The sequence below is a fragment of the Phyllostomus discolor genome, chromosome 5 (assembly GCF_004126475.2).
Source record: "Phyllostomus discolor isolate MPI-MPIP mPhyDis1 chromosome 5, mPhyDis1.pri.v3, whole genome shotgun sequence".
Classification (NCBI taxonomy): Eukaryota; Metazoa; Chordata; class Mammalia; order Chiroptera; family Phyllostomidae; genus Phyllostomus; species Phyllostomus discolor.
Window position 1 is genome coordinate 23,935,085 of NC_040907.2, and position 24,451 is coordinate 23,959,535.

The 24,451-nt window shown below is 48.8% G+C and overlaps 1 protein-coding gene and 1 non-coding gene across 4 annotated transcripts; both read right to left on the minus strand.

Moving 5' to 3' along the window:
• Positions 1 to 97: 97 nt before the first annotated feature.
• Positions 98 to 23,673, minus strand: OSCP1 (organic solute carrier partner 1). Of its 3 annotated transcripts, XM_028513095.2 has the most exons (11): positions 23,273 to 23,673; positions 18,499 to 18,528; positions 14,126 to 14,280; positions 10,169 to 10,336; positions 9,563 to 9,643; positions 5,804 to 5,907; positions 5,250 to 5,378; positions 4,645 to 4,714; positions 2,944 to 3,083; positions 1,930 to 1,993; positions 98 to 1,539 (listed from the first exon to the last, which is right to left on the minus strand). In XM_028513095.2, exons 1-11 carry the CDS (start codon positions 23,382 to 23,384, stop codon positions 1,423 to 1,425), a joined length of 1,170 nt encoding a protein of 389 aa, XP_028368896.1. In that variant the 5' UTR covers positions 23,385 to 23,673; the 3' UTR covers positions 98 to 1,422. The 3 variants fall into 3 exon arrangements, with proteins under 3 accessions (XP_028368896.1, XP_028368895.1, XP_035881680.1); XM_028513094.2 differs by lacking the exon at positions 18,499 to 18,528 and having other exon boundaries at positions 23,273 to 23,664; XM_036025787.1 differs by lacking the exons at positions 18,499 to 18,528; positions 23,273 to 23,673 and adding an exon at positions 17,280 to 17,532.
• Positions 4,807 to 4,869, minus strand: LOC114498278. The gene has a single exon (XR_003684715.1). It is a non-coding gene; the product is annotated as a U7 small nuclear RNA (small nuclear RNA).
• Positions 23,674 to 24,451: the final 778 nt, after the last annotated feature.

Here is a 24,451-nt window from a genome sequence, read left to right on the forward strand (position 1 = left end):
AGGACAGAATTTTCACCTTCATCTGTCACCTGGTTGTCAGGCCACCCCAAGTGGTGGCCAGATTGCTTAAAAGAGACTAAAACAGAAGGCACTTTGCAAGCCTGTCACAGGTGTTTTACAACGAGACATGACTCTCCCCGCCAGCGGGACTTCTGGGGCGTCTTTATGGCAAGGAAGCGTACCTTTCATGGGCAGGGAGTGCATTACGTTCATCTGGGGTTTACCTTTCTGTGACCAAACACTGTGCCTCGGCAAGCCAAAGCACAGCTTCCCTGGCCCTCACCCTGCGGAACTGCGTCTGCCTCCGCTCTCGCCGGGTGCGAGGGGCCCGCGTGTTCCCTGCGGTTGGACCAACTCAGCTCAGTTTCCCTCCTAGCCTCTGCCATTCTGGATATTCCTTCCACAGGGCTGAATGGCCCCTGGCCCCTGGACATTGGTTGGCTCTGAGCCCACCAGTTTTCTCAGTCCCAACCCCTTCCCAAAACAATGAAGGCAGCCCCAGCCTGACATTTCACAGGGACCTCAGTCAGACCTGGCGCCGTGCCCAGAGAAGCAGCTCATCTGGTGCACGGGAGGGAAAATGACTCACTGTGCGCCTCCTACGCATCCAACTTAAGGCCTTGCTTGGCCACCACTGGCGAAGCAGAGGGGACAGATGTCCTGGCGCGCCGTGCTGGGCATCTGTAGAAGAATGCAAGAGCCCAAAGTGGCAGAGGAAGCCTCAGGGGCTGAGGAGCACGTCTCATGCTGAAAAGCAAAGCATTTCCTTGGTGCGCACCTCTGCATGGGAGAGGCCCACAGCACGTGTGGACGGAGGGATGTGCAGAGAACTCCAGATCCCCACGTGCTCTGCGCAGGACCCAGCTGAGTGTTCCTGTCACACAGCCTTGCTTCCCCTGCCTCTGAGGCCACAGTCCCCGGTGTGCCAGGGACAGGAGGGCTGTCTAAACTGGGCCCCCACTGTTGGAGGCAATTGCCTTTTCCTCTTACTCCAAACTCACAAGGCAGAACCAATCCCAGAAAGCTCTGAAGTTTTGTGACGATTCTCAGGCATCTGGGAGCTGTCAGCCCCCATGGCTGTCCTTGAAAGCGGCAATGGGAACTCCCCTTTCCAACTCTGAGGCTTGAACCTGTGGCCCAGGATGCTTTGACTGGCTGTCATGAAGCCAGGAGGAAACGGGAAGGGTCCAATTTAAAAGCTCAAATATATTTCGCTGAAAACGTGTGTATGTGTGTGCCTTCCAGAGAGTGTACTCCCTGAGAGAGACTTGCGCAGTTCATTCCAACATAAACAGGAACCAGAGGTAATGGCTTCACTCAGTGGAAAACTAGCAGCATCCTTTTGCTCCCTGGGCATCCCCCGGGGTCCTCATCAGGCAGCTGCTCCCACAGCGGGAGGAGTGTGCCTGGTCAGCACAGGGGCTATAACTCGTCCATCATGGCCAGCAAATCGTCTCCCTTGCTGGCGCTCCATCTAGGCTGGTCTGTGACCTCAAACTCTCCCATGATCCGGGCCAGCTCTTGGTTCCTTTGCTGGTCCTGTTAGAGAAATGAGAGATGCTGTTGATATTTGATTTTTTAAAAAAAATCCTCACCTGAGGATACTATGTTTTATTGACTTTTTGAGAGAGAGAGAGAGAGAGAAAGAGAGGGAGACCCCCCCCTTGATCCCTCCACGTGAAAGAGAAACACTGATTGGCCTCCTCCTCGGGACTGAACCCGCAACATTTTGGTGTACGGGACACTGCTCCAACCGAGTGGTATTTGATTTTCATCCCACCGGCGTGATGCATGTCAGTTCCTCACCTGTTTGTCAGAATGGGGACTATGTACATACTGATTAGAGAGGAGAAGGTAGGGCCTTTGAAGTTCGAAGTTATTAAAGATGAGGAAGGGAAACAACTTGACCGTGGAATCCCCTGCACACACCTGAGTAGCTTGTATGTTGACAACCTCGTGGGGTAACTCTTCTGGCCTGGTCAGCGCCGCCTGTCTGCATGGGAGGGGGAGGGCAGAGAAACGGGTCAGAGGTCAGAGGTTTCTCCCTGCCTGTGTGGCAAACCGGCGCTTGATAATTTGGCAACCGACTTTTTTCTGCCTCATCTTCTGCCATTTCCCTTCAGCTTCGTACTCCATATTTCCAACCAGTGTCCCCTACACTCCAGAAAGGCACATCCTTTTATGTCTCTGTGCCTTTGTACATACTAAGCACTGCCAAGGCTGTGTTTCCCCTTCCCTGCTTGGCAAACTCCAAGATCCAGTTCAGATGCCAGATCTTTCAATCTGCCAGTGCAAGCCATCGCCGCGCCCTCCATGAGCGCATTTGTGACGCGGCACTTCTGTGCACGTTCACTGTCCTACCACGCGGGGAGCTCCCGAGGACAGGCCCTAGGTCACAGGCTCCATCTCGGTGTCCCCAGCACTCACCAGAGAATCCATCGCACAGAAGTAGTTAGTTCAACGGGTAGGGAAATAGAAGGCAAACCCCCTGCACCCAAATAACTGGTTGTGAGGGGGACCACAGGAGGTAACGGATGCAGACGCGCTCTGTGAGCTGTGATGCACCGGGCAGCACAAATCCCAGTGAGTGCCTGCCACCGCCGCTGCCGCTTTGGGGGAGGCGGTCTCATCTCCGAGATACACTTGACCTCTCTCTGGTTTCTTAACAGACTTTTCTTAATTTGACTATCTTGACTTCTAATACCTCTTGTTCAGCTGTGCTAAGGAAAACGTTAGAACTGTTTTTTGAATGAACCCAGAAAGTTCGGGCTATTTTAATACCGGTGGACTCTTCTTTAATTAGGTTATTGAACTTTCAGGTGTGTCGCTTGTGACTTTTACATCTGTATTTATAGGTGTCACTGATTTATAATGGTCTGTTGTCTGGTTTAAACCACTTAGGATTTTCACATATGTTTTTAAGGAAACAGATTTAAAACATACTCCTCCTCTTCATCGGTGGTGAAGAGATTCAGCCGGAACCCAGGCTCAGGGCCGCTGGGTTTCCTAATCTCCATTCCTCCCATCAGCTTGGCCAAGAAGTTCAGCTCTTCTTTAGCAAGAGGGTTTGGAGCAATGCTTTGCTGTGGAAAAAAAATCATGATTTTTAGCCACATGAAGGTGATCATGTTTCCTGCTGAGAGACCCAGAGACCCAGGGCGGTATTATAAAACCAGGCAAAATAATAACATTAAATTATTTCTGGGAAGAACTAGGTCCAAATGAAACATAGACAACAGGCTTAACCAAAACAGAAACAATCTGCGTCAGAAGCAGAGGGACTCTAGCAAGGGGGCAAACCAGAGATTTTCACACTTTCAAGATGAGTGGAAGGCCCCAAGGGTGCCCACTGTCCTCAGACTACCTTCCTCCTTGAGGGAGAAGAACGCTGCTTCCTCTTCCTTCAGGCTGCTTCCCCAAAACTGAAGGCTCCGGGTCCAAGGGCACTGGGTCCATAGGAGCTACCACACTGCCCTCAGGTGGTGACCATGGAGAACACACCCCGACTCCATTCCCTCCTCTCCCTATCTCGTCCACTTAACCTTCTCCCCTTCAAACCGGCTCTCTCACCCAGCCTTCCCGGCTCTGCCTCTGCCCTCACTCTGCCGCCAGAGTTGCCTAAAATACAGCTCCCATCCCACTTCTCCTTTGCTTGAAATAAACCCTTCCGCCTTCTGCTTGAAGGACAAAGTCCAAACTGTTTGAGCCCCTTCCTGATCAGGCCCCAGGGTCCCTGGGCAGTGCACTCTCTGGCCACCTGCCTCAGCTGGGCCATGATGGAGTCACGTGGGAGAGACGCTGGCTCCCCGCTTCCCCCCCACACTGTGCTCTCCTGCCCCCCGCTTTTGCCCAAACTGTCACCTCAGCCTGCAGGCCGATTTCTCCTCCACGGCTGTCTCTTATCCACTCTAGAACTGCACCTGAACGTCACCTCCTCTGAAAAGCCTTCCTGATCTCTGTGCACTGTCTCTATTGGACAGGACGTGTGTTCTTCTGGCCCAGCACCTCATTCAGAATGCCCAGTGCGCTCTGCGTCCACAGTGTCAAAGTGCTTTGCTTCTGTCGCTGTCTTTCCCAGATTCCACACGTCCCTTCAGGATGAGACCACGTCTAAGCCAGCTTTGCGTCCCTGGGCACCCAGCCCGTAGAAGTAGTTCGACGAATGTCTGCTGAGTAACTGACTGTTCCACGATCTGTCCTGTAGCTAGCTGATAGCCAGTTCATTGAACATTTGTAAGGATGGAATTCAGAGAACCTCAACCCCCTTTTGAACTCAGGCATCATAGGGGGAAGCACTGAAAAGGGATGTTTTAATGATCGGGACACCCACAGGTATGGAGTCGGCAACCAGGGACCTAATGGCACTGGGAGAGTGCTTATTTCACATGTCCTGGTGTGCGGTTCCTATTTAATTATGGTGATCGAGCCAAGCCTAAAATTACCTAATTAGTCAGATCACTGGAGGTCTCCATGGGAAACTACAATTAAAAACCTGTGTACTTTATAAGGCTGAATCGAGAAGATTGCAGACAATGAGGGAAATGTTGGCCAACTTTGAAATCTAGAGTTCCCACCCTTCTCCCCATCCAGATTTTTGTGTCTGGACATGAGCTCAGGCGATAGATAAGGGAGGCAGAGGCTCACCTGTGACTGTGAAGCTAGGTTCTTTGACGCTCCGGACGTGTGGGTTTCCACGGGCCGGTTCGCACTGTACCTGGTTGTCAACGGAAAACTGTGAAAACATTGTCCAGCCCTTACACGGACTCCCTTCTAACCCTACACATAGCTCACAGCTTTTTTTTTTTGGTGGGCCTTCCGGTAAAGACAGGAAGACCTACTGGACAAATTCAAGAAGTGCTGTAAGTGCTACTACAGCTCACGGCTTTTATTTGGAGAGTTTAAAAGCATCTAGAAAAGAGCTAGGAATACAGAACACAACAAAGTGTTTATCAGCCGCTCAAATTTCACTTCTTCCTGGAGAGAAGTACCTGGGAAGCTGTACGGAAGGGGCCTCTTTGAATCTCCATGGCCACTTCAAATGATTTACCTTTTACACCTGTTGAGTGCCTTGTGTTTGGAAATCTTAGGCGCCTTTTGGAAACGGCAGGGCGCCGCATGCATCGTGTCTGAGGGAAACCACTCCAACTCTCAGTGGGACTTGCACAGCAGAAGTCAGGCTGGTGTTTTCAAATGGAGTGACCCCCTCCCCCTTGGACTGGAATGCCCTCGGGGAGGGAGAACCGGCTTACATGTTAGTTCCCAGCTTCAGCACTCGGTCTCCGTACAGCTCAAAGGAGCCTTCCTTCAGCGCGGCGATGTAGTTCCCGCCGTGCCGGAATTCTGTCCTCTTCACTTCTTTGCCTTTGTGGTCGAACATTCTACAACACAAAGTGTTAAAGGAAGGGGTGTTCTGCAAGCGTGGGCACTCCTGGAGGCATCTGTACTCTCTGTACCATGGGGCAGAAAGAATTCTCATGCTCTCTCAAGACAAAGATGCCAAGTGTGCTCATAATAAGGATACAATGGTATGTATTGAGTACATGTTAGGTGCCAGGTGCTGTGTGAGGACTTGAGAGCATTACTATTCACCCTCAGGTTTGGGAAAACAGACGACGAGCCCTTTTAATAGACAAGGAAATGCGTGCTGGAGACCTGGGTGGTCTGCTGTGAGGGCCTCCTCAGCGGCAGGGCTGGGATTAGACCCTGACCTTCTAACTGCTGAGCTCACCGAGGAGAGGAAGGCCCACGTGCTGGTTTCCCAGAGCCCCGCACACGGGTCTGATGATTACTGCTGAGAACTCACCTGATGAGCCCGGGAACTTCGGTCTCCCAGGGAACAGGCCCAGACACCGGCAGCACAAAGCGGCCGTTAGAATTCTGAACCTTGTCCTTTAGGAATATGGACACCTGGAAAAAAAACACACTTATTGTGATTTTTCTTGGTGCGTTTTCATAGACACAAGCATTGTGAGGATGGGAAGTGTGTAATAGGCTGGGGATGTCACCTAGTGAGCTTATAACAATAAGAAAAACTCGCCACAACTAACACCTGGAGAGTTACAGTGTTTTGACAAATAGAACTCCTTCTGGGCCTAAGAGCAGACCTTCTAGGTGAGGGGTAATGCCCCCATTTGAAAGGTGAGTAAGCTGAGGGTCACAGAGTAAAGTGGCTTGCCCAGAGAGAACAACGGGAGACAGGGCCAGGATTCAACAGCAAGGCTGACTCTACATTGCACACCCACTCCTCGGCTTCCTGCTGACTTCCCAAGAACCTCAGCATCTCCGTTTTCACAGATGAGGAACGGGCAGCTCGGAGGTTGACACTCCCTCAAGGTCAGTCAGCTCATAGAGGGCAGAGCTGAGGGTTCAGAGCGACTGCTGTGTTTCTGACTCTGGAGCACACACTCGGGGCCACGCGCTGGACTGGTGAGAAGGGGCTGGAGCAGGCGAGCCTGGCTGGCAATTGCTTGAAGGTCTGTTGTGTGACTGAGGACACCATACAGGCTTCATTCTGCTCCTGGGTCTGTGCACTCTGTGCTGAGGTCGTGGTCAGATTAAATCCCGTAACTACTGGGGCACTTGGCTAGTTCTGTGGGGTCTCAGCTTCCTCACCTGTCAAGTGAGATTCACTCAAAAGTCCCTTCAGACTCTAATATTCTACAAGAGTATATTTGTAATATCATCAAGGATATTGTGTGCCAGACAGTAAAAATGCATGCAAAGTGATAAGAATTTGCAAGGTGCCAGTTTTAGCATTCTGATGGTGAACTGTCTTGGCTACATCTCCGCTGGGCCGTGCCTCAGCGCTGGGCTTTTTTGGTAAGTTATACAACCTTCCTGTGTATCAATTTTCTTTCTGGTAAACTGGGGATAGTCATAGTACCTATTCAATGGGTTAACGTGCCAACTAAATCAGATAATGAACAAAAAGCATTTATCACAGAGTCTGACACATAGTAAGTGTTCAGTAAATTATAGCAAATACTCTTAGTATTATAATCCAATTGGACACAGGACATAAGCACGCGGTAGGAAAGAAATGCCACAATGGAGCCTTTAGGAGGCGACTCTTGGAGCCAGTCTGGAGGGCTGAAAGGGGTTGGAGACAGAGGGTTTTAAGGAACCGCCCAGGATTCCAAGTGGAACTGGTTCGGGGCAGTCTCTGGCTGGGCCTCGGCCACATCAGAGCACTTCGGGTGTTTCGTGATTTCACAGAAACTTGTGGACATCAGAGGAGGAGTTTTGGTTAAACAATGAGCAAGGCAATGTTAGAGCAGAGCTTTTTATTCATTTAGTTAGTTGGTTTTGTTAACAAGTCTAAAAACTATCAACACTGTGTTGAAAACAGAGAAAATCTGTAGAGGCAATCATGAATTGCAGCCAAGCAGAAATACCATTAAAGACCAGACTCGGAAAACCGGCCAAATGTTGCAAATCAGGGGCTGAACCCTGCCAGGGTGTGGAAATCCTATTTTCCTGATGAGCATTCTGATGTTTCACTGCGTGCCCATTTAGCAATTAAAGCTTAATAGATTTTGTAGTTTAATATATTTTAATGGTTTTGTTATAGACTTATTATAGGACTGTATTTTCATTATAATCCATTTTATCTTGTCAGACTTGAGAAATCAATCTGGCTACTTATGGTACTACAGCTCATAAAATAATGTCCAAACGTGCAGTCTCGATAACGTGATGTAGAGTTTGTCCCTACTTCAAAGCAATGCAAAACTTAATCTTATTTATGCTTTCATATTTTTTGTTTTAATCAATGACTATTAGAGACCTTAATTTATGTTGATGTTATTTTTGCCCCATCCGTAGCAGATACAATTATTCATGAGGATTAAAAATAAAATTGGCCTCAGAGTTAAAATCTTTTTATCTTCCCCAATCCATGGAAAGCTGATAACAACCAGGGGCTAGACACAGTCTATTTCTTCTATTTTTTGAATTTTATTTTGTGATAGGTACAAAATTCAAAGGGCTCAAAGGGTACACAATGGAACGTGAGCCTCTCCTGTACCATGGTCCTCCCTGTACCTGCTCCTGCTCCTGGGGCGACCACTGTGACCAGCTTCTGGTCTGTGCTTCCAGAGGCACCCCATACTATACATATACTGGCAAATATATACATATATATATAACATGTACTGCATCAGTCTACCCTCCCAACAAGCTCTAAGTGCTTATGATCATCACTTTGAAGACACTGCAGCTCAAGAGAAGTAACTTGCCCAAGGCCATGGAGCTGTGCTGACTCAAACACAAGAGTGTCTGGCTCCAGAGCCTGGGCTCATTTTGCCGTATCATCCATCTTTCCCACATCAGTGTGTTCAATTATGGGAAGGAGCAAAGTCCTGTCCAAGAGAGATAGGCCCCACATTCAGAAACTCAGAAATATGCTTTTAAAAGTTTGGGGGCAGAATTGTCTGGAGCGGAGAAGGAAAGGTCAGCTGGGAGGCAACAGCCAATGAGAGGTGTGAGGGCCTGAGCTGGGCTGGTGGGGGGCAGGGGCGTGGAATGGGAAGAGGGCGTGGACATTGCAAAGGCAGACTCTGGGGGCCTGAGGAGCAAGTGGATGAAGATCAGGGAAGGGGACTCATAGGTGATGCTCTGGTCTGAGCCAAGTGAATGAAAGTGCCCTTGAAAGAAATCAGAAAGTTGAGGCAGAACTTGAATTTTGGAGATTAGCTTAGGTACAGACATTACACTGTAGGCATTGAGTTTCAGGTGGGGATGTTGGTCTAGATGGCAGGGCTGAGGCAGGGGGAGTGTAGGGGTTAGACTCGGGAGGGCCAGGTGAGAGAGCTGGACAGCATGAGGGAAGCGATTCCTGAGGGACATGGGTAGGTGGAGGCAGGAGGAGGTTTGGAGACAGGCAGAGGGAGAGGAAGGAGTGAGGGGCATGGGGATGGACGAGGTGAGGGCAGGCCAGGACACATGGTGCCATGGAAGTCCAGGGAAGGCGAGAGCTTCACGGAGCAGGAGGGCAGCCTCCTAAAGGTGTAGATACTGGAGAGGTCAACGACACTAAAGGTCTGGGAAACGGCTTTGCAACCAAGTTCAGGCTGGTGACCTCGAGAACACGTTTCCTCTGGAGAAGGGAGGAAACCATATTTTAAAGAAACACGTAAGGTAACTGAGAAGGAGTGACAGTATCATTGTCTTCCTTGCTCCATTTAAAAACTGCATAGAGTTGTTATCAGGCAGGTTTCTTTTTCTTTTCTTTTTTTTAAAAAGATTTTATTTATTTAGTTTTAGAGAGGGTAAGGGAGAGAGAAAGAGAGGGAGAGAAACATCAATGTGTGGTTGCTTCTCATGTGCCCCCTGCTGGGGGTCATGGCCTGCAACCCAGGCATGTGCCCTGACTGGGAATCGAACTGGTGACCCTTTGATTTGCAGGCCCTTGCTCAATCCACTCAGCTATGCCAGCCAGGGCTGTTGTCAGAAAGTTTATCATCATGGAGCCAAACACTGAGGACATTATTCACTGGGCAATCTCAGCTGTTTCCCTTGGACAGCCTCGGCAGGGTGCTCCTGGGGCTGCCCACGCACTCACCCGGATGTGCAGGTCCTGGAAGAAGGTGAGGAGCGTCTGCCGGATCAGCTGGAACTCCCCTGCAGAGAGACCACCGTACGCCTGCCAGAGGCAAAGCAGCAAGAAGCATTTCACTGTCAGAAGTGAGACCGAAGTGCAGACAAGTAGGGGCAGCTGGGGGTTCAGGGATGGGAGCCACAAGCAAGGCACAGACTCAGCTGCTGGGGCAAGAGGGGCAGCAGGAGGGCCCACGCTGCTCTCTCACCAGCCCTGTCATGCCACACAGAGAAGGGGTGCACCACCTCTCCTGTCGCCCACAGGCCTACAGAGGCTCTTCCCCAAGATTTAGCAGAGCCTCCACACCAACCCCCTTTCCTGAAAAGGGAGGAGGAAATGGCTGGACTCTGTATCACTGCTTTCCCAGTTTTGAAGGCAACAGGAAGAGGTCAAAAGATGACGATGCCTCTTGTGACACCAACATGGAAACCCGGAGATCTTTAGGGTTTCTGGGAGACCGGCAGGCTTTGCCAGCCCTCATCCCGTGCTCTGCCACAGAATCCTCCTGCTCTCCCCGAGGACTGGGAATGAGTGCTGGGGCCGGGAGGGGACACACGGACGGTATCTTACTTCAATCAGCTGCTGGGAGGTCTCATCCACGAGGTGCACGAGGGCTGGGTTGTCTCGGATGAATCCCTTGATGGCATCTAAATGATTGAAAGTGACCAGCAACACATCCTTGGGACGGGGACACAGCAATACTTGGTATTTCAAAGCCATAGTCATCAGGTCATAGAGCTGCCGACCCGCACATGAACAGAATAAATGGGATCACAGAAGCAGATGTCAGGACCTCCATACAATGAAGCCGTCGAGCATTTACTGAAAACCAGTACTGCGCATGTCCTAGACCTCGGGTGACCGTCACAGGTATCCCCCAGACCAAGACACTTTTGAGAGCAAAGTTGGGAAGGTGATATTAATAATTCAGCCAGGACCACACGGTGAGACTAGGACGCTCCTGGGCAAACCGGGATTTCTGGTCAGCTTTTTGTGGATGGAACATGTGAGAAACACTACTGGCAGCTGTGGGGCCCTGGGCCGGGTGCTGGGGTTGAGGAGCCGACACCCACAATCACACCCTCCATCGCCCCTGACAAGCTGAACGCCCCCGGCCAAGTGTTCTCTCCGTTCTCTGAAACTGAGCTGCTCGTCTGTAAAAACAGTCTTGATGCAGCTGAAGAAGTGCTCGGAGGGAACTTTACGGTGGCAGACGCCCACATTCTCCAATCAATAACCTAACCTTTCACCTTAAGAAGCTAGGAAAAGAAGGTCAAACTAAAGTGAAACCAAGGAGAAGAAAGAAAATGAAGTTTGGAACAGAAATCAATGAACTAGAGAGTTGAAAAATAGATAAAAATCAATGAAACCAAAAGCTGGTTCTTTGAAAAGATCAGCAAGCCTTTATAGCTAGATAACGGACAATTATTTGATTAGATTGACCAAGCAAAATAAGAGAGAAAAATAAAATGACTCAAATCAGAAATCAAAACAGAGGACGTTGCTATTGACTGATGGAAATGTTCTCTAATTATACAGTGGTGATGGTTACGCACATTATGAGTGCACTAAAAACCACTGAATTGTACCCTAGAAAATGGTGAAATTTATGTTATGTGAATTATATCTTAATTGAAAAATTGCAAAAGGATATCATAAAACTAGCTGTGGAAAAGACATTAAAGAATAAAGGGATTTTTTTTTAGAGGACAAAAACGAAAAATTAGTTCTGAATTTCCTATCATTGCAGAGCTGCTGAGAGGGGTAAATGAGATAGGTGTAAGAGTGGCAAGTATAAAGTTTTACAAACTGTATAAGAACAATTTTAAATGATAAAAATATGTCCTGGCTGGTGTGGCTCAGTGGGTTGGGCATCGTCCTGCAAACCGAAAAGTGGCAGGTTCGATTCCTGATCAGGGCACGTGCCTGGGTTGCGGACCAGGTCCCCAGCTGGGGGCGTGTGAGAGTCAATCAGTTGATGTTTCTCTCCCTTTCTTTCTCCCTCCCTTCCCCTCTCTCTAAAAATAAATAAAATCTTTAGAAAATGATAAAAATACTTAGTAAGGTATCAACAAGCTCCATGTATGATATGACCAGCTATAAAGACCGGGGACTAGAAATTGGTGGGGCCCAAAGTGGTTGAGATAGGCTTTAAGGAAGAAGGCGGCAGTCAGAGGCTTCCCGCTGGCACTGGGCGTGGAAGGGCACTCCCGCTGAGGGGAACAGCACGAGTGAGGGCCTGCAGGCAGCCACGGGTGCGCTCTTTTCCTGGGGGACGAGGGGAACAGCCCCACCGGAGAGGACGGTTTGTGTCGGGGGTGGTGGGAAAGGAACTCAAATAAGTATGACTAAGTTAGAATAGTACAGGTTTTAAAAAGACAGGCAAAAGAATGTAGACTAGCGGTGGCGGGAGTGGGAGGCTGCTGGAGTCTTCTGAGCCGACAGGATAAAAGCGGTGATTCAGCGAGACTGGTCTGGCCACGGGGAGATGCGAAAGGAGGGAGACACCGGCGTTAGGGAGGTCAGCCAGGACCCAGCTCCTCGGGGGTCTGCAGTGGTGCCTACTGACTGTGTGAATGAAAGAAATTCTGAGGGAGTAATCCAGGCGTAGGGCCTGGGATGGAGATGGTGGGAAGGGAAAAGGCAGAGAAGAGCACGTGGTACTTGGGAGGAAAAGCTGTCCGCATGTGGTGACTGCCTGACCACACTCGGCGGGGGGAAGAGGGGGCTGTCCAAAGTGACTACGGTGTTTTTGGCTCAGTGCCTGGGACAAGGACGAAGCTGCTGCTGGAGGCAGGGGCACGGGGCACAGAGGGCCAGACTGGGAGAGCAGTTACGGGCTCATCTGGGGCAGGACAGAGAATATAAACCTCTCCCACCTGAGTGCTGAGCACAGTTATATCTCATTGCTCCCATTTGACCTTCACAAGAACCCTACAAGGTCATTATTGTCCCAAGTTTAAAACAAAATGCCTAATTTCATACAGTTGGTTGTAAGTGGCAGGTTGAGATTTGAACTCAGGATGACCAGATGCTAAGGCATTTGCTAGACCTTTCTGTATAATCCCATTTCTCCAACATGCAGCTAAACATTTCACCTAGTAAGTGGCATCCGACAGGAACCGTCTGGTGTGTGTGTGGGGGTGGGTGGGGCACTACTGGAGGCATCGGTTTGAGACCCTCTGCCATCATATCGAACATAAAGTCCCTGTTGCAGACAGGACACCATGCTAGGAAGAAAGAGGTATAAGATGGAGAAGTAGAAGTTCAGAGTTGTTCAGTAAATGGAGTCTCACAGCTAGTATTTGGTAAAGCTAAGATTCCTGTCCAGGTTTTTTTTTTTTAATTCTAAATTCTATGTCCCTTCTCTATGACACCTAAACCTTCTTCAAGGCAGAGGGAGCAGAGCAAGCAGAGCAGAAAAGTGGATTAACATTTTATTGAACACTTACTATGTGCCAAGCCTAGGTTTGTAACGACGTATGTTTCTCACTCAGTCCTCCCAGCACTGATGAATTAGCTCTCGTTATCTCCATTTTATGGGTGAGAAAACAGAGTCTTGGAGACAGAAAATAGCTTCCAAAGGGAAGTGGTGGGGGATAAGAGGTTTCCCGGTACCAGCAATAAGTGAATGTTGGTTTTGCTTGGCTAGCACCCACCATTAGTCCTCATGATTTTCTGTATTTATCTATCTATTTACTTACTATCTCCACCTGAGGACATTTTTTTCATTGCTTTTAGAGAGGAAGGGGGAAGAGAGAGAGAGAGAGAGAGAGAGAGAGAGGGGGAGAGGGGGGGGGAGGGGGGGGGGGAGGGGGGGGGGGGGGGAGGGAGAGAGAAGAGAGAGACATCAATTTGAGAGAGAAACATCGACTGGCTGCCTCCCGTAGGCTCCGTAAATGGGGAGTGAACCCACAACCTAGGCATGTGCCCTGACCGGGAATCAAACCCACGACCTTCTGGTGTACAGGATGATGCTCCAACTAGCTGGGCCACACCCATTAGGGCATGTTGTCCTTTCTTGAGAACAGAGTATCTATATAAATTGTTTGGAATTTTTCTGAATAAGAGATCTGTCTATTCTTTGCAATTTATTTATTTGGAATTATTATTTTAAAAACCAGAGTGCCCTAATAGTTTGTTTCCCAAAGAGATAGATATGCTCATGTCAGAAGTAAAGACTGAGAAGTTTTGAATTTGCTTTGAAAAATACGTGGTTGTCAGGTCTGAGATTTGTCAAGCATTAGGCAGAATTAAAGCCTCTAGGGTTGGGGTAAGGTGTCCCTGAACACGGGCATGAAGACCAGCACTGCCTTCGGGCGGGTGGAATGACGTAAACCACTGAGGGATCGGTGCGGATGACCACTAAGGTCCTCTCCAACTCTGCAACTGGACAACTAATGTTTACGAGGCTATTTCCTTTGCAAGGCAGCGTTCCATACGTCCTCTCATTTGACTCCAGTCCACCATCATCCACAGAAGACATGAGAAGTGCAATCAAGGGGGGGCGGCCCACCGTCTGCTCACCTTGTCCATGCTGGCCTGGTTCAGTCTCATGATGGAGGCATGAGCCAGGCGGTCGTAGATAGTCCTCAGGGCTTTCTTGGAGTAGAGCTCCTGGGGCTTGAACAGTTCCTCTATAAAGTTTTTATTGAACATGGTTGAGATGATGTCGTGAAGCACTGCAGAGACAAGAGAGAATGCAGCTAAGCCAGGCGCGGAGGAAGCTTTGCTCAGGAAACGCTGTGTATGTGCGAATGGGGCGGGGGAGCTAGGCCCGGGCAGAGGGCGTGCTGATGTGCTGGGTGAGGGCTGCTCCCTGCGGAGAAGCCTCGCCGCGCTCCGGTAGACGGTGGGGTCCAGCGTGCTTTACGAGGCCGCCTCAGAGCAAACGTGAATGTGACAATGTGCGATGTGTTGTGCTTCAGAGGTCACAAACTACTGCTACGTGCACTCTCTCACTTGATGATGGGGGGTGTTTCTTCTTCCTTTTAAAAAATATTCCTGGAGACATTTTAGATTAGAGCGCTTCCTTAACACAAGAAATAGCATCGCTCTTGTTTGTTTAGCAAATTCATAACTTTTTTACTTAAAATTAAATTTTATAAAAATGGGACTGGTAATGGTAATTGACCTTTTTTTGGCAAAACGTTTTATGAAAATAGACAAGTCTACTCAGTGGTTAGAGATTAAAACATTTCTACTGTTCCTACGAGATTCAGATTAGTACCATTATAGGATGACTTAATTTTTAGATTTGATTTATAATATTGATATTTCACTGTAGTGCTATGTCTTATATTGTTGTTCAAATGGAAAACTTTCATCCAGTGAGGATAAAGGCCCTAAGGCACAGGTGGCGAACACGAGGCTGAATCCGGCCCCGCACCTTGTTTCCACCTGGCGTCAGCGCTGAGCTCCTTGCCCCTAGTTAAGGAGTAGGTACATTTACACAGTCCTAAGGTTACATTCAGCCCTTTGAAGGCAACCGGGAGGCTAAGGTGGCCCCCGGTGAAAATGAGTTTGACACCCCTGTCCTAAGGTGTGTACAGACAGGTGTGTCTGTAATTCTAGTTCTTCATTCACTCATTCATTTAGATATTTTTTTGCTACTCAAATATCATTAGTTGAGGGCTAGAAAATTCTGGTACAAGAAACAGAAACAAGTATGGCTGAACACAGATTATTCTTAATGAAACCATATCTATTCTTGTCTAAAGGTGAGAGCTTATGGATACTGAGAATATGCATTCATAGCAATTGAAATTTGAAAGAAAGCTGGTTCCTTAAGTTACACACAATCAATAATTAAACACGAGTGATTATTACTGAAAGATACAAACACCTCTTTCCTTTGCCACACAAGGGACACGGCAGGCGTGGCTGGGGCCACGTACCTTAGGGAGGGAAGGCGAGGCGGTGCACCGAGGCCACGATTCCGGGCACTATGAGCAGCTGACAGAAGCGCCCTGAAGGCCCAGGTCAGCACTTTAAAGCAGTTCAAAGGGCATTCTGGGGGGAGGTGGCAGGGGAGCTCAGGGCTGGTTATATTTAAATCTTTATTTTTTATTTTTGAATTTACTGGGGTGATATTGGTTAATAAAATTATATAGGTTTCAGGTGTACAATTCTTAAGTATTTAAATCTTAAATGGAAGGGCTATAGAGAGAAGGGAGGAGGGGAAGAACCCCCCATCCCGCCCCGCCAACTTGACCCTAAAGAACTAACAGACCCCCCTTACGGAAGTGATGAACTCACACTTGACCTTTGGATTTCATTCTAGACCCCTTCCTATTAGTGGGGAAGAACCCGTTCCATCACCAGTGCAGGGCATCCCTCACATCTGACCTCAACTCCTTGCAGCTCACCCTTGGTGCACACTAACACGTCCCGTGTGGACAGCTTGGAGACACGCCTCCTCGGGCTGGCCTCACGCGTGGCCTTTTGCCTTCGATCTAAACTATCAAGGACCTGCAGTAAACTGGGTTCTTTAGCGTTTTTCTTACTGCAGCCAATATGAAATGCAGAATTTGCAAGGAAATAGGCACAACTGAAAAGCCACATGTAAGGCTTCAAAAGAGAGAATTTGAATTTTGCACAGGTTTATTATGTGGCCAGGGAGGAGGAATTCAGGTTAAAGAATCACATCAGATCCCTGGCTGGCGTAGCTCAGTGGATTGGGCTTGGGCTGCAAATCAAAGCATCGCTGGTTCGATTCCCAGTCAGGGCACATGCCTGGGTTGCAGGCCATGACCCCCAGCAACCGCACATTGGTGTTTCTCTCTCTCTATCTCCCTTCCTTCCCTCTCTAAAAATAAATAAATAAAATCTTAAAAAAAAGAGAATCACATCAGCTCTGATTACGTGAATGCTTGCAAATATCTGCCGTTTACCCCGGTGCTGAGTGCTTTTCCTTGGGTCTTTCAGCCCTTGGCAGAATGAAGGAAAGTAGCTTAGACCCCAACAAATCAGTTCTAAAAGACAGAAAGTCACAGGGAGATTGTCAGCTACTCTGGCAAAGGAAAAAGCAAATGGAACCTCTCCCTCTGGGGAGTGAACAAGCTATGTGTCTCCGTGGCTCTTCACATGCGAACGCCCAGAAAGTTCCTCGGGTGGACAGAGGGTAGAGCAGGCCCCGACCCTGTGGGCCGAGCAGGGACCACAAACGCCCCCAGGAGAAAGCGGTAGTTCTATGGTTGGGCCCCAGTACCCAGGGTCCCTCCTCTCAAAGAATCCTTTGGAAGGAGTCTGGGGCACAAATGAATGTGCCTGCTCCTCATAGCATGTTCCACCTTGCACTTGGATGCGGCGGGCCCACTATGCGCCAGGCACTGAGATAAACACCAGGGCACAAAGAGGAAGGACATGCCCTTACCCCCTAGAAGCAGCCCAGGTCATAGTCAAGTTAAACCTGAGAAAGAGGTCTAACTACGCCTGTCAGTCTACCTCAGTGAGTGGTCGGCACTCACGTGAGCTCCGTGGAACTGCACGAGGCAGGAATGCACAAGGAGCCGGGTTTCGTCAGGAGGGGACGAAGGGCGGGGAGTGATTTTCCACAGGTGCATCCTGAGTCCAGATTCTGAAGTTAGTTTCTGTTCACTATTTTTGAATGCTTAAGTTAAAATAAATTCAAGTGATTCAATTAGGTACCCAAAAAGCTTTCAAAATCCACACTTCTCACCTGAAAGTCTGCCACACATCCAGAGGTGGGCCCAAAATTGCTTAAGAGAAGTGGCCGAAGGTGGTTGTGAAGTATAATCAGAACGATCAAGCACTTCAGTTGGGCTTTGTTTTGAGCCTGGCCTGATGAAATGATGCTCTTGATGAAAGCAGCTGAGTATTGACTAAACCACTGTTGTAAATCTGGTTATGGGAACATGCAATTTGGAACTAAGGGTAAAAGAGAGAAGCTGCTACTTCTGGATGGCTGTTACCATGTTTCACATCCTTACTATGTTCCCGGCACTGGGCTTAGAGCCTTCCATGCATGATCCCATTTAGCTTTCCCCCTCACAAGACAATTCGGAATTATTCTCCTTATTCTATCAAGGAGGAAAACGGACTCTTCGAGAGGTTCAAGTCTAAGGTCACACGGCTGGGGTAGTGTTGAAATTAGAAGGAGGCTGTTTGATTCTACTGCCTGTGCTCTTCAATATTACACCTGTTCCCTCCTCAGCACGCTTGGTGTGGTGAGACATTCCAAATGCCGAGGACGATGGCTGATGACATGCATAAATGGCACCCGAATGTCACACGATGGAAAGTACTGGTGACACTTAAAGATGAGAAAGGCTAAGGCTTTACTCTGAGGAACTGGCAGCTTTTCCAGGCTTGCTGCTGGCGGTAGGTGAAGGGGAAGCTGGAGATCGGACATGAGAGGGCTGCACGACGTACATGCGTGACACCATGCCTCCTGCCCTCCGCGCTGGCAGCCATGCAGCCACATGCTTCCGTTTTTCTCAGCTGCTCAATGGCCATCTCTGTGTGCTAAGGAAAATGGCTCAAGGAAGGTCCCTTGTGTGGAGCCACAATTCTTTGGTTACATGGTACTCTCACAGAATTGCTTTAGGGACTACAACATAGGACGACCTACCCAGAAGTGTAGCTTCTGCCCCAGCCGTCCCCTCAAAGCTTAGAGCTGACAGAGAGAGGGAAAAAAGTGCAATATGGTGCAATATGGTCGTTGTGCCTAAGTTTGCTCAGTTTTCGTCTCATATGCTGTATATTTACATGAAAGATTCAAATACACAACTGATGTCTTGGCTAAAGAGAAAACTCATGCCTCTACACATTTTTTTGCTGTAAAACATTTAGTGTGGCCCCACTTCACGCCCCCGTGGGAAAGGCCTACGTGAACCTGTGGATGCAGACTGAACACATGCAGCCCGGAGATAGCGTACCTCGTTTTCTGTCCACCTCTGTCCATTCATCTACACGAAGCATACAAAGAGAAAACACCAGTTCATGAAGCAGAAACGTCATTTTCAAGGAGGCTTTAACAATACCAATTCCAACGACCTGGTCTACGAAACTTTTATTTCTCACGTCTGCATTAACGTCTAACGCGAATACCCTGCTTTCCAGGTGAAACTTTTAAAAGGATGGTGGATAAACAAGTTCCCAGAAAGCCCCAGAGCGGTTCTATCTTATAGCATGAGCGGCCTAGAAGGAGAGGAAGCTCAGGAGGGCCAGCTCCCCTGGGGCTTGCCTTGAAAGGCGCCACAAGTCCTCCTGTCTAACGCTACGAGAATACATATTATTCAAAACAAGGCTTTTAAAAAACACTAACTTCTACAAGGAACAATACTTTCAAGGAAGGTAGACAAGGGAGTTTCTTTGCGTGTAACCTAGTTTCTTAAAAAATTGATGTAAGATTTCGAAAAGTGCCCGTGCACTTCTGATTTCCTTTTTAGACGCCGATGTGTGACTGGCAGGCAGAAGAGGAGACCCCTGACGGAGCCGCTGTGAAGGAAACCCCCGAGGACAAACGCAGCCGGGGATTTCACAAGGAAACCAGAGCAGGAGCAGTGTGCTCGGCTAGAGAAACCTGCAGGAATTAAGACCCTTAATGGGTTGAGACCTGGCTCTACCACTTACTAGCCATATAACTGCAAGCAACCTGTTTACCCTCAGCCTCTTCATCTGTAAAACGGGGTTCATCTTCCAACCGAACTCGTAGGGCTGTTGTGGGGATGGAACGTGAAACTTCAGCACTTAGGGGGCTGCTCTCCTAGTTCTGCTTCCTCTACTGAAGGACGCTCGATAACCACCCACACAGGATGAAAGATGACTTTTTTTTCTTTCCTTATTTTTTCTGGGAGACTTCAATCTAGAAAAACCATTCCCAGACAAACACAGTTCTACATACATCCAAATTTAAAAAACATGTAGTCATTAATGGTGTCCCTTGGAAAATTTGCCACTAGATTGTTTCAAAGGCGATTTTTGCAGTTATAACCAAAACATATGTCTCCGAGCACAACACCAAGGGCTCCTAAGAGACCAATCTACAAGCACAGCCAGTGCCGAGCCCCAACTGGCTGCAAAGGGTTCCCATTGCAAGGTCAGACTCCTCTGGGAAAATTCATTGTCTTTCTTCCACAAGAGTCACAGGGATTTGGAGAGAAAACAGTAAGGAAGCAACACCAAGAGTCAGGCTTTCTAAAGCAGATCCTGGTTTCTGTAGCATAGTGTCCACATCTTCTGTCTTGTGGCATTTATTTACAGGCGGGCTTGCCTAATAGGCTTGTGGGAATTCAGAAAGGTGCAGTTTCCGCCCTCTTGAAGGCATGTGTGGGAGCAGTGGTGCTGCAAGCAGGCGTCCAACCTTCTCTAAGGGACAGCGACTGCCGACTGCTGAGAAAATAGAGCTGGCAGATGCACGCCCCGGGGTAGGAGGCGTTTCGGCAGGCAATGAAACGGAGGTCTCTGCAGTGCTGAGTGCTCCTGGGCCCTTTCCACGTGAGGATTCAGGGGAGGGTAAACGATGCACCATTTTTCTATTATTTCTCCAGATGACTTGCTTGTGACAATTCCACTTCAGTTATATTTTGCATGGGAGGCATGCCCAAGGCTGCCCGGAGCTGCCTGTTCCATTGAAATTAGAAAAATAAAAACAGAACCTCACCACCACTTGGTTGTTCAGAACTACACTGTGATCTTCATGTACTGGGAAAAAAATCCATGAATGGCTCTATGCCTCAGTTTCCCCTCCTGTAAAAATGAGGCATGCAAACAAAATGTAACAGAGTCTTATTTATGAGCATTTTTAAGAGGACAGGAGTGAGGTGAAGGCAGGTTTTACTATTCTCACGATTGCTTAAAACGCGGGACAGCATTCAATGTGCAACACTCAAAAGTTGCTCCATTGAGAGGGCGCTTCCTTTCAGTTGAAGGCCAGACGGGAGGCTGCGTTGCAGGGGAAACTGCACTACCTGCCCCGGCCTCGTGGGGGCAGGACGACCTCTAGGAGAGCAATGAGTTGTGTAAGATAATGAAAACATCTGGAAGTAATGCGGTTTTCATTCAAAGCTTCAGTGGAGACTAGTTTACTCCGGCGTTTTCTAGGTCTGTGTGCCCAGGCATTTGTCACAGTGGCTCCTGCTTCCTGCGGCTACTGTGACTCCAGATGGGGGCGCGGCGTTTCTCCGCTTTTATTCCTGCACTCGCAACCCTGCCTTTTCACTCTATCTCCTCTGAGTCCCCATCCGCCAACCACGGTACTTTCTGTCGTTTCTTTACAAAAACTCATTGGGTATACTGGATATTTTTCTCAAACCTCTCCCTCTCCTCCCAACCTTCCAACTGCCACACAGGTTCTGGTGCAACAGCCCCCGGGGTATGGCAGTGCAGAGGCTAAGGACATATAGCTGAAGAGCATGCACTCTGGAGTCCAATGATCTTGGTTCAAATATGTAACCCTGGGAAAATCGGCCTTAATTTCCCCATCTGTGAAATGGGGACAGTAGTATCTATCACCTATGTGATAGGACAGTTGTGGGGTAAAGGTGTTCAGGGAAATCCTTGGTTCCTGGTAAGTGCTTAACAAATGCCGTCATTGTCATCATTAGGAAAGAGACATGTCCTCCAATTTCAGAATCAGTTACTGGACCAGACTGACCAAAAGCCCTGCTTCCAGGGGATGTACAGAAAGGCTGGATGACGTTCCGCCCGGCATCTCATAAGTCTTCTGCCACTCATCCCAACTGCGGGAGGAATGAGCATGTGAGTGTGGTTACTGAAGGCGGTTGGATCTAGCAAACCCCAAAGGACCACAGCTGCGGGAGGCAAAGGAAGCCAGTCCCTTAGTGTTACTCACAGGGTCTTGCCCAGACCTCTTCTTGAAAGACAACATTTACTACTTATTGTGCTAAATATGTTAAATACACACATTATCTCATTCATTCCTTACAACTTTGCTATATGGTATGTATTATTCCCATTTTATGGAAAAAGAAGCAGGCTTATAGAGCTTATACTCTATGAAGTGGTAAAGCTGAAATTTCGACCCATGTTTGTATGACTCTGGAGGGCATGCTATTAATTGCTGGTTTACACTGCCTTCCAAGATGCAGACCACCCATCCAAGAGCTACCTGTCAGCTTACTAACGCCATTAGCCCAAATGCAATCACACAATAGAGGTGCCAAGGAAAATATAACCCTGTTGAAGCAGAAATTTAGATCTTCAGGTCAACAGTGAATTTAGATCTTCAGGTCAACATTTACTGAGCACCAATTTGTTCTGGTCTAGGTATTACGCTAGGTGCTGGACTACAAAGATGAATATGACGGTCACGTGGGAGAGACACACAGACCATTACAGGATAATGCGGTTAGTGATAGGGTAGAGAGGCGTGCATGGGTGCTATGAGAGTATGTGCGGGCCCTTTTCCCATGTGGGAATGCTTCCTGAAGGAAAGGAACCTTAAGCTGAATTATGCAGTATCCAAAGGGAGTTACTGGCACGGAAATGGGAGGTTTGGGGTGGAATGGGTATGGAAACAGGAATGAACATGCTTTCAATGGAGACCCACAAACAGTTTGGTATTAAGATGTAAAGTCGGAGGCAGGCAGTGGTAGAAGGCAGGAGTGCTGAGGTGGACACAGATCAGAGAGGGCCCTGAAATGTCCTGCCAGGGACTTGGCCTCCATCCAGATGGTAGTGGAAAGCTGAAAAAGGGTCTTAAGTAGCAGAGGGTATGGACAGATTTGCATTTTGGAGCGCTCACTGGTAGCAGTGCACCGAATGAATGGAGGGGAGGGTGTATGCTATGGGGAGTTCTCTTTATCCTTTTATGAATGGACTTGGAGTCAGTTACACAGACACAATGGTGAATATCTGAATGTATATGCTTCACGTCAATTGAGTATACAAAGACTGCTGGAGAGAGCCCATGGTTTAATCAGTGGCCATGTCAGCTACGTTTGTATCCCTTTTCTTCCTCTACCCTGAAGTACGATACTTAATCCCAGGAAAGCTGGTGAAAGCAGTAGTTGATTGAGGAGGGAATAAAAGCAGGAGAAAAAGAGGATGACAGAGTTCTGGGTGGTCATTTCTCTGGAGATTAGGTGGGGTGTGTAGGACGACAGATTTTACATTTTAGAAACTCTCATATAATTATTTCCACAATTGTACTCTCTTCCGACAATTGTGAAAGGGAAGAATTATAGTTATTTATTTATTTATCTATGATATCTCAGGACCTCACCTTTCTAGAAATACCTTCTGAAATTAGTGAGACTGGCTTCCATTTTATGACGGAGGATGCCGCACAGAGGACTGGAGATTCGGAACCTGGTCCATGGGGTGGGGGAGGGAACGAGCACGCTTGGACTAGCAAAGAGTGTGTCGCCAGGTGGTGGGCAGCTGAGCTCCCTACATTTGGGAGGAACCGGTTGTCAAGAGAGATTCGGAAATCACCTCGTCAATTTGAGGGGGATGAGGAAATTGGGGGAGAGGACCTGAGGTACTGTAATAATATTCGACGAGGGTATTAAATACCTCTGCTGCAAAAAGATATTTTGGGGAATCTGACTCCTGAGGGGCTCTGAATGGTTGTGAGAAAGATCTCGGGCTATAGAGAGCGCAGTGTGCAGGGGTGTTGTAAGGTCAGTTTGTACCGGGGCGGACTGTGGGGCATGGGGCTGGCTGTGAAGGCCGGGCATCTCTCACCTCTGCGGGCCTTGTCTCCCGGGATGTTCTGGGCCCGCAGCCGCTGGTCCAGGATGTAAAGCATCTCCCCGCCCAAGTTCAAGAAGAGCAGCGGTAGCGTCCGCATCGACATGACGACGACGAAAGACAGCAGAGCTGACAAAGTGACCCGAGGCAGGGGAGCCAGAGACCTGGAGGCCCTACCACCGCGTCTCCGTGGCCTGGTTGCTAGGGCAACACAGCGGACAGCAAAAGGAGCCAATGAGCACGCTCTTTGTTGTGAGGCGCCCGGCAGAGGAAGCTTATTGGGCTGGATGCCCGAGACTTATGAGGTGGATGAATCCAAGGTAGAGGGAGGTCTTGCGGACCCCAGGGTGGAGCGCTAGTTCTGACTTTCCAAGGCTGTTTGGAAGGGGAAGGCCAGCGAGGGTGGTGGGCTGCAAGGGCTGGCGCTGAGGGAGCAGCAGACACCGGGCCCAGCTCTGTTCACGACCCTTCATCCAGCCGTGCTGCGTGCGTAGGTGCCCCAGAATGAGAAACACCCCAAGTGAAACTTTGCAGGGGTATCTAACTCGTGGCCCGTGGGCTGCATGCCACCCAGGATGGCTATGAACGCACCCCCACAAAAAATCATAAATTTACTTAAACCTATGAGCTTTTTGTGATTATTTGTTGCAATGTATTTAATGTGGCCCAGAGATGCCAAAAGGTTGGACACCCTAGGTGGGGCGTCACCCAGCCCAGCAGACCTGCCGCAGCCATGTGTCCTACAGTTTAGAGCAGCCTCTGAGCAGATGGACCTGGGTTTGTCTCCGCTGTTGTTTCCCAGCAGTGACTCTGCACAGCTGTTTGGAGGCTGAGCTTCCTCATAAATTGGAGGGCACACCCATCTCACAGGGTTGCTGAGAAATCAATGAAGTGCCATGAAATCACTAATAAAGTGGTAACCGACTTTCTTTTTAGATGGGGGAAGGGACAGAAGTCCTTGAATTATTTGCACTCCCTCTCGAAAAGCTACTTGGAGTGAAGGCCCACCAGGTTCCCTATTCCCTGAAGCAAACCAGGCCCGTTCTTGTCTGTCCTGCTCCTGGAGTACATGTGCTGGAGGCTCCGGAGCCCCCTCCTCCCGGCTGTTAAGTAGGCCTCCCACCCACTTCTCTGCTTTGAGGGCAGGAAACCCACACTCCACCACCATCTTGA

What these genes read in the sequence shown, in the direction of transcription:
- OSCP1 (XM_028513095.2), bottom strand. Translation starts at nt 23,384, where the DNA reads ATGTCGATGCGGACGCTACCGCTGCTCTTCTTGAACTTGGGCGGGGAG. An exon ending in ACCAGGCCAGCATGGACAAG is followed by an intron (nt 10,337 to 14,125) that starts GTGAGCAGACGG and finishes GCGGGTCGGCAG; the next exon opens with CTCTATGACCTGATGACTAT. An exon ending in TCCAGGACCTGCACATCCGG is followed by an intron (nt 5,908 to 9,562) that starts GTGAGTGCGTGG and finishes TTTTTTTTCCAG; the next exon opens with GTGTCCATATTCCTAAAGGA.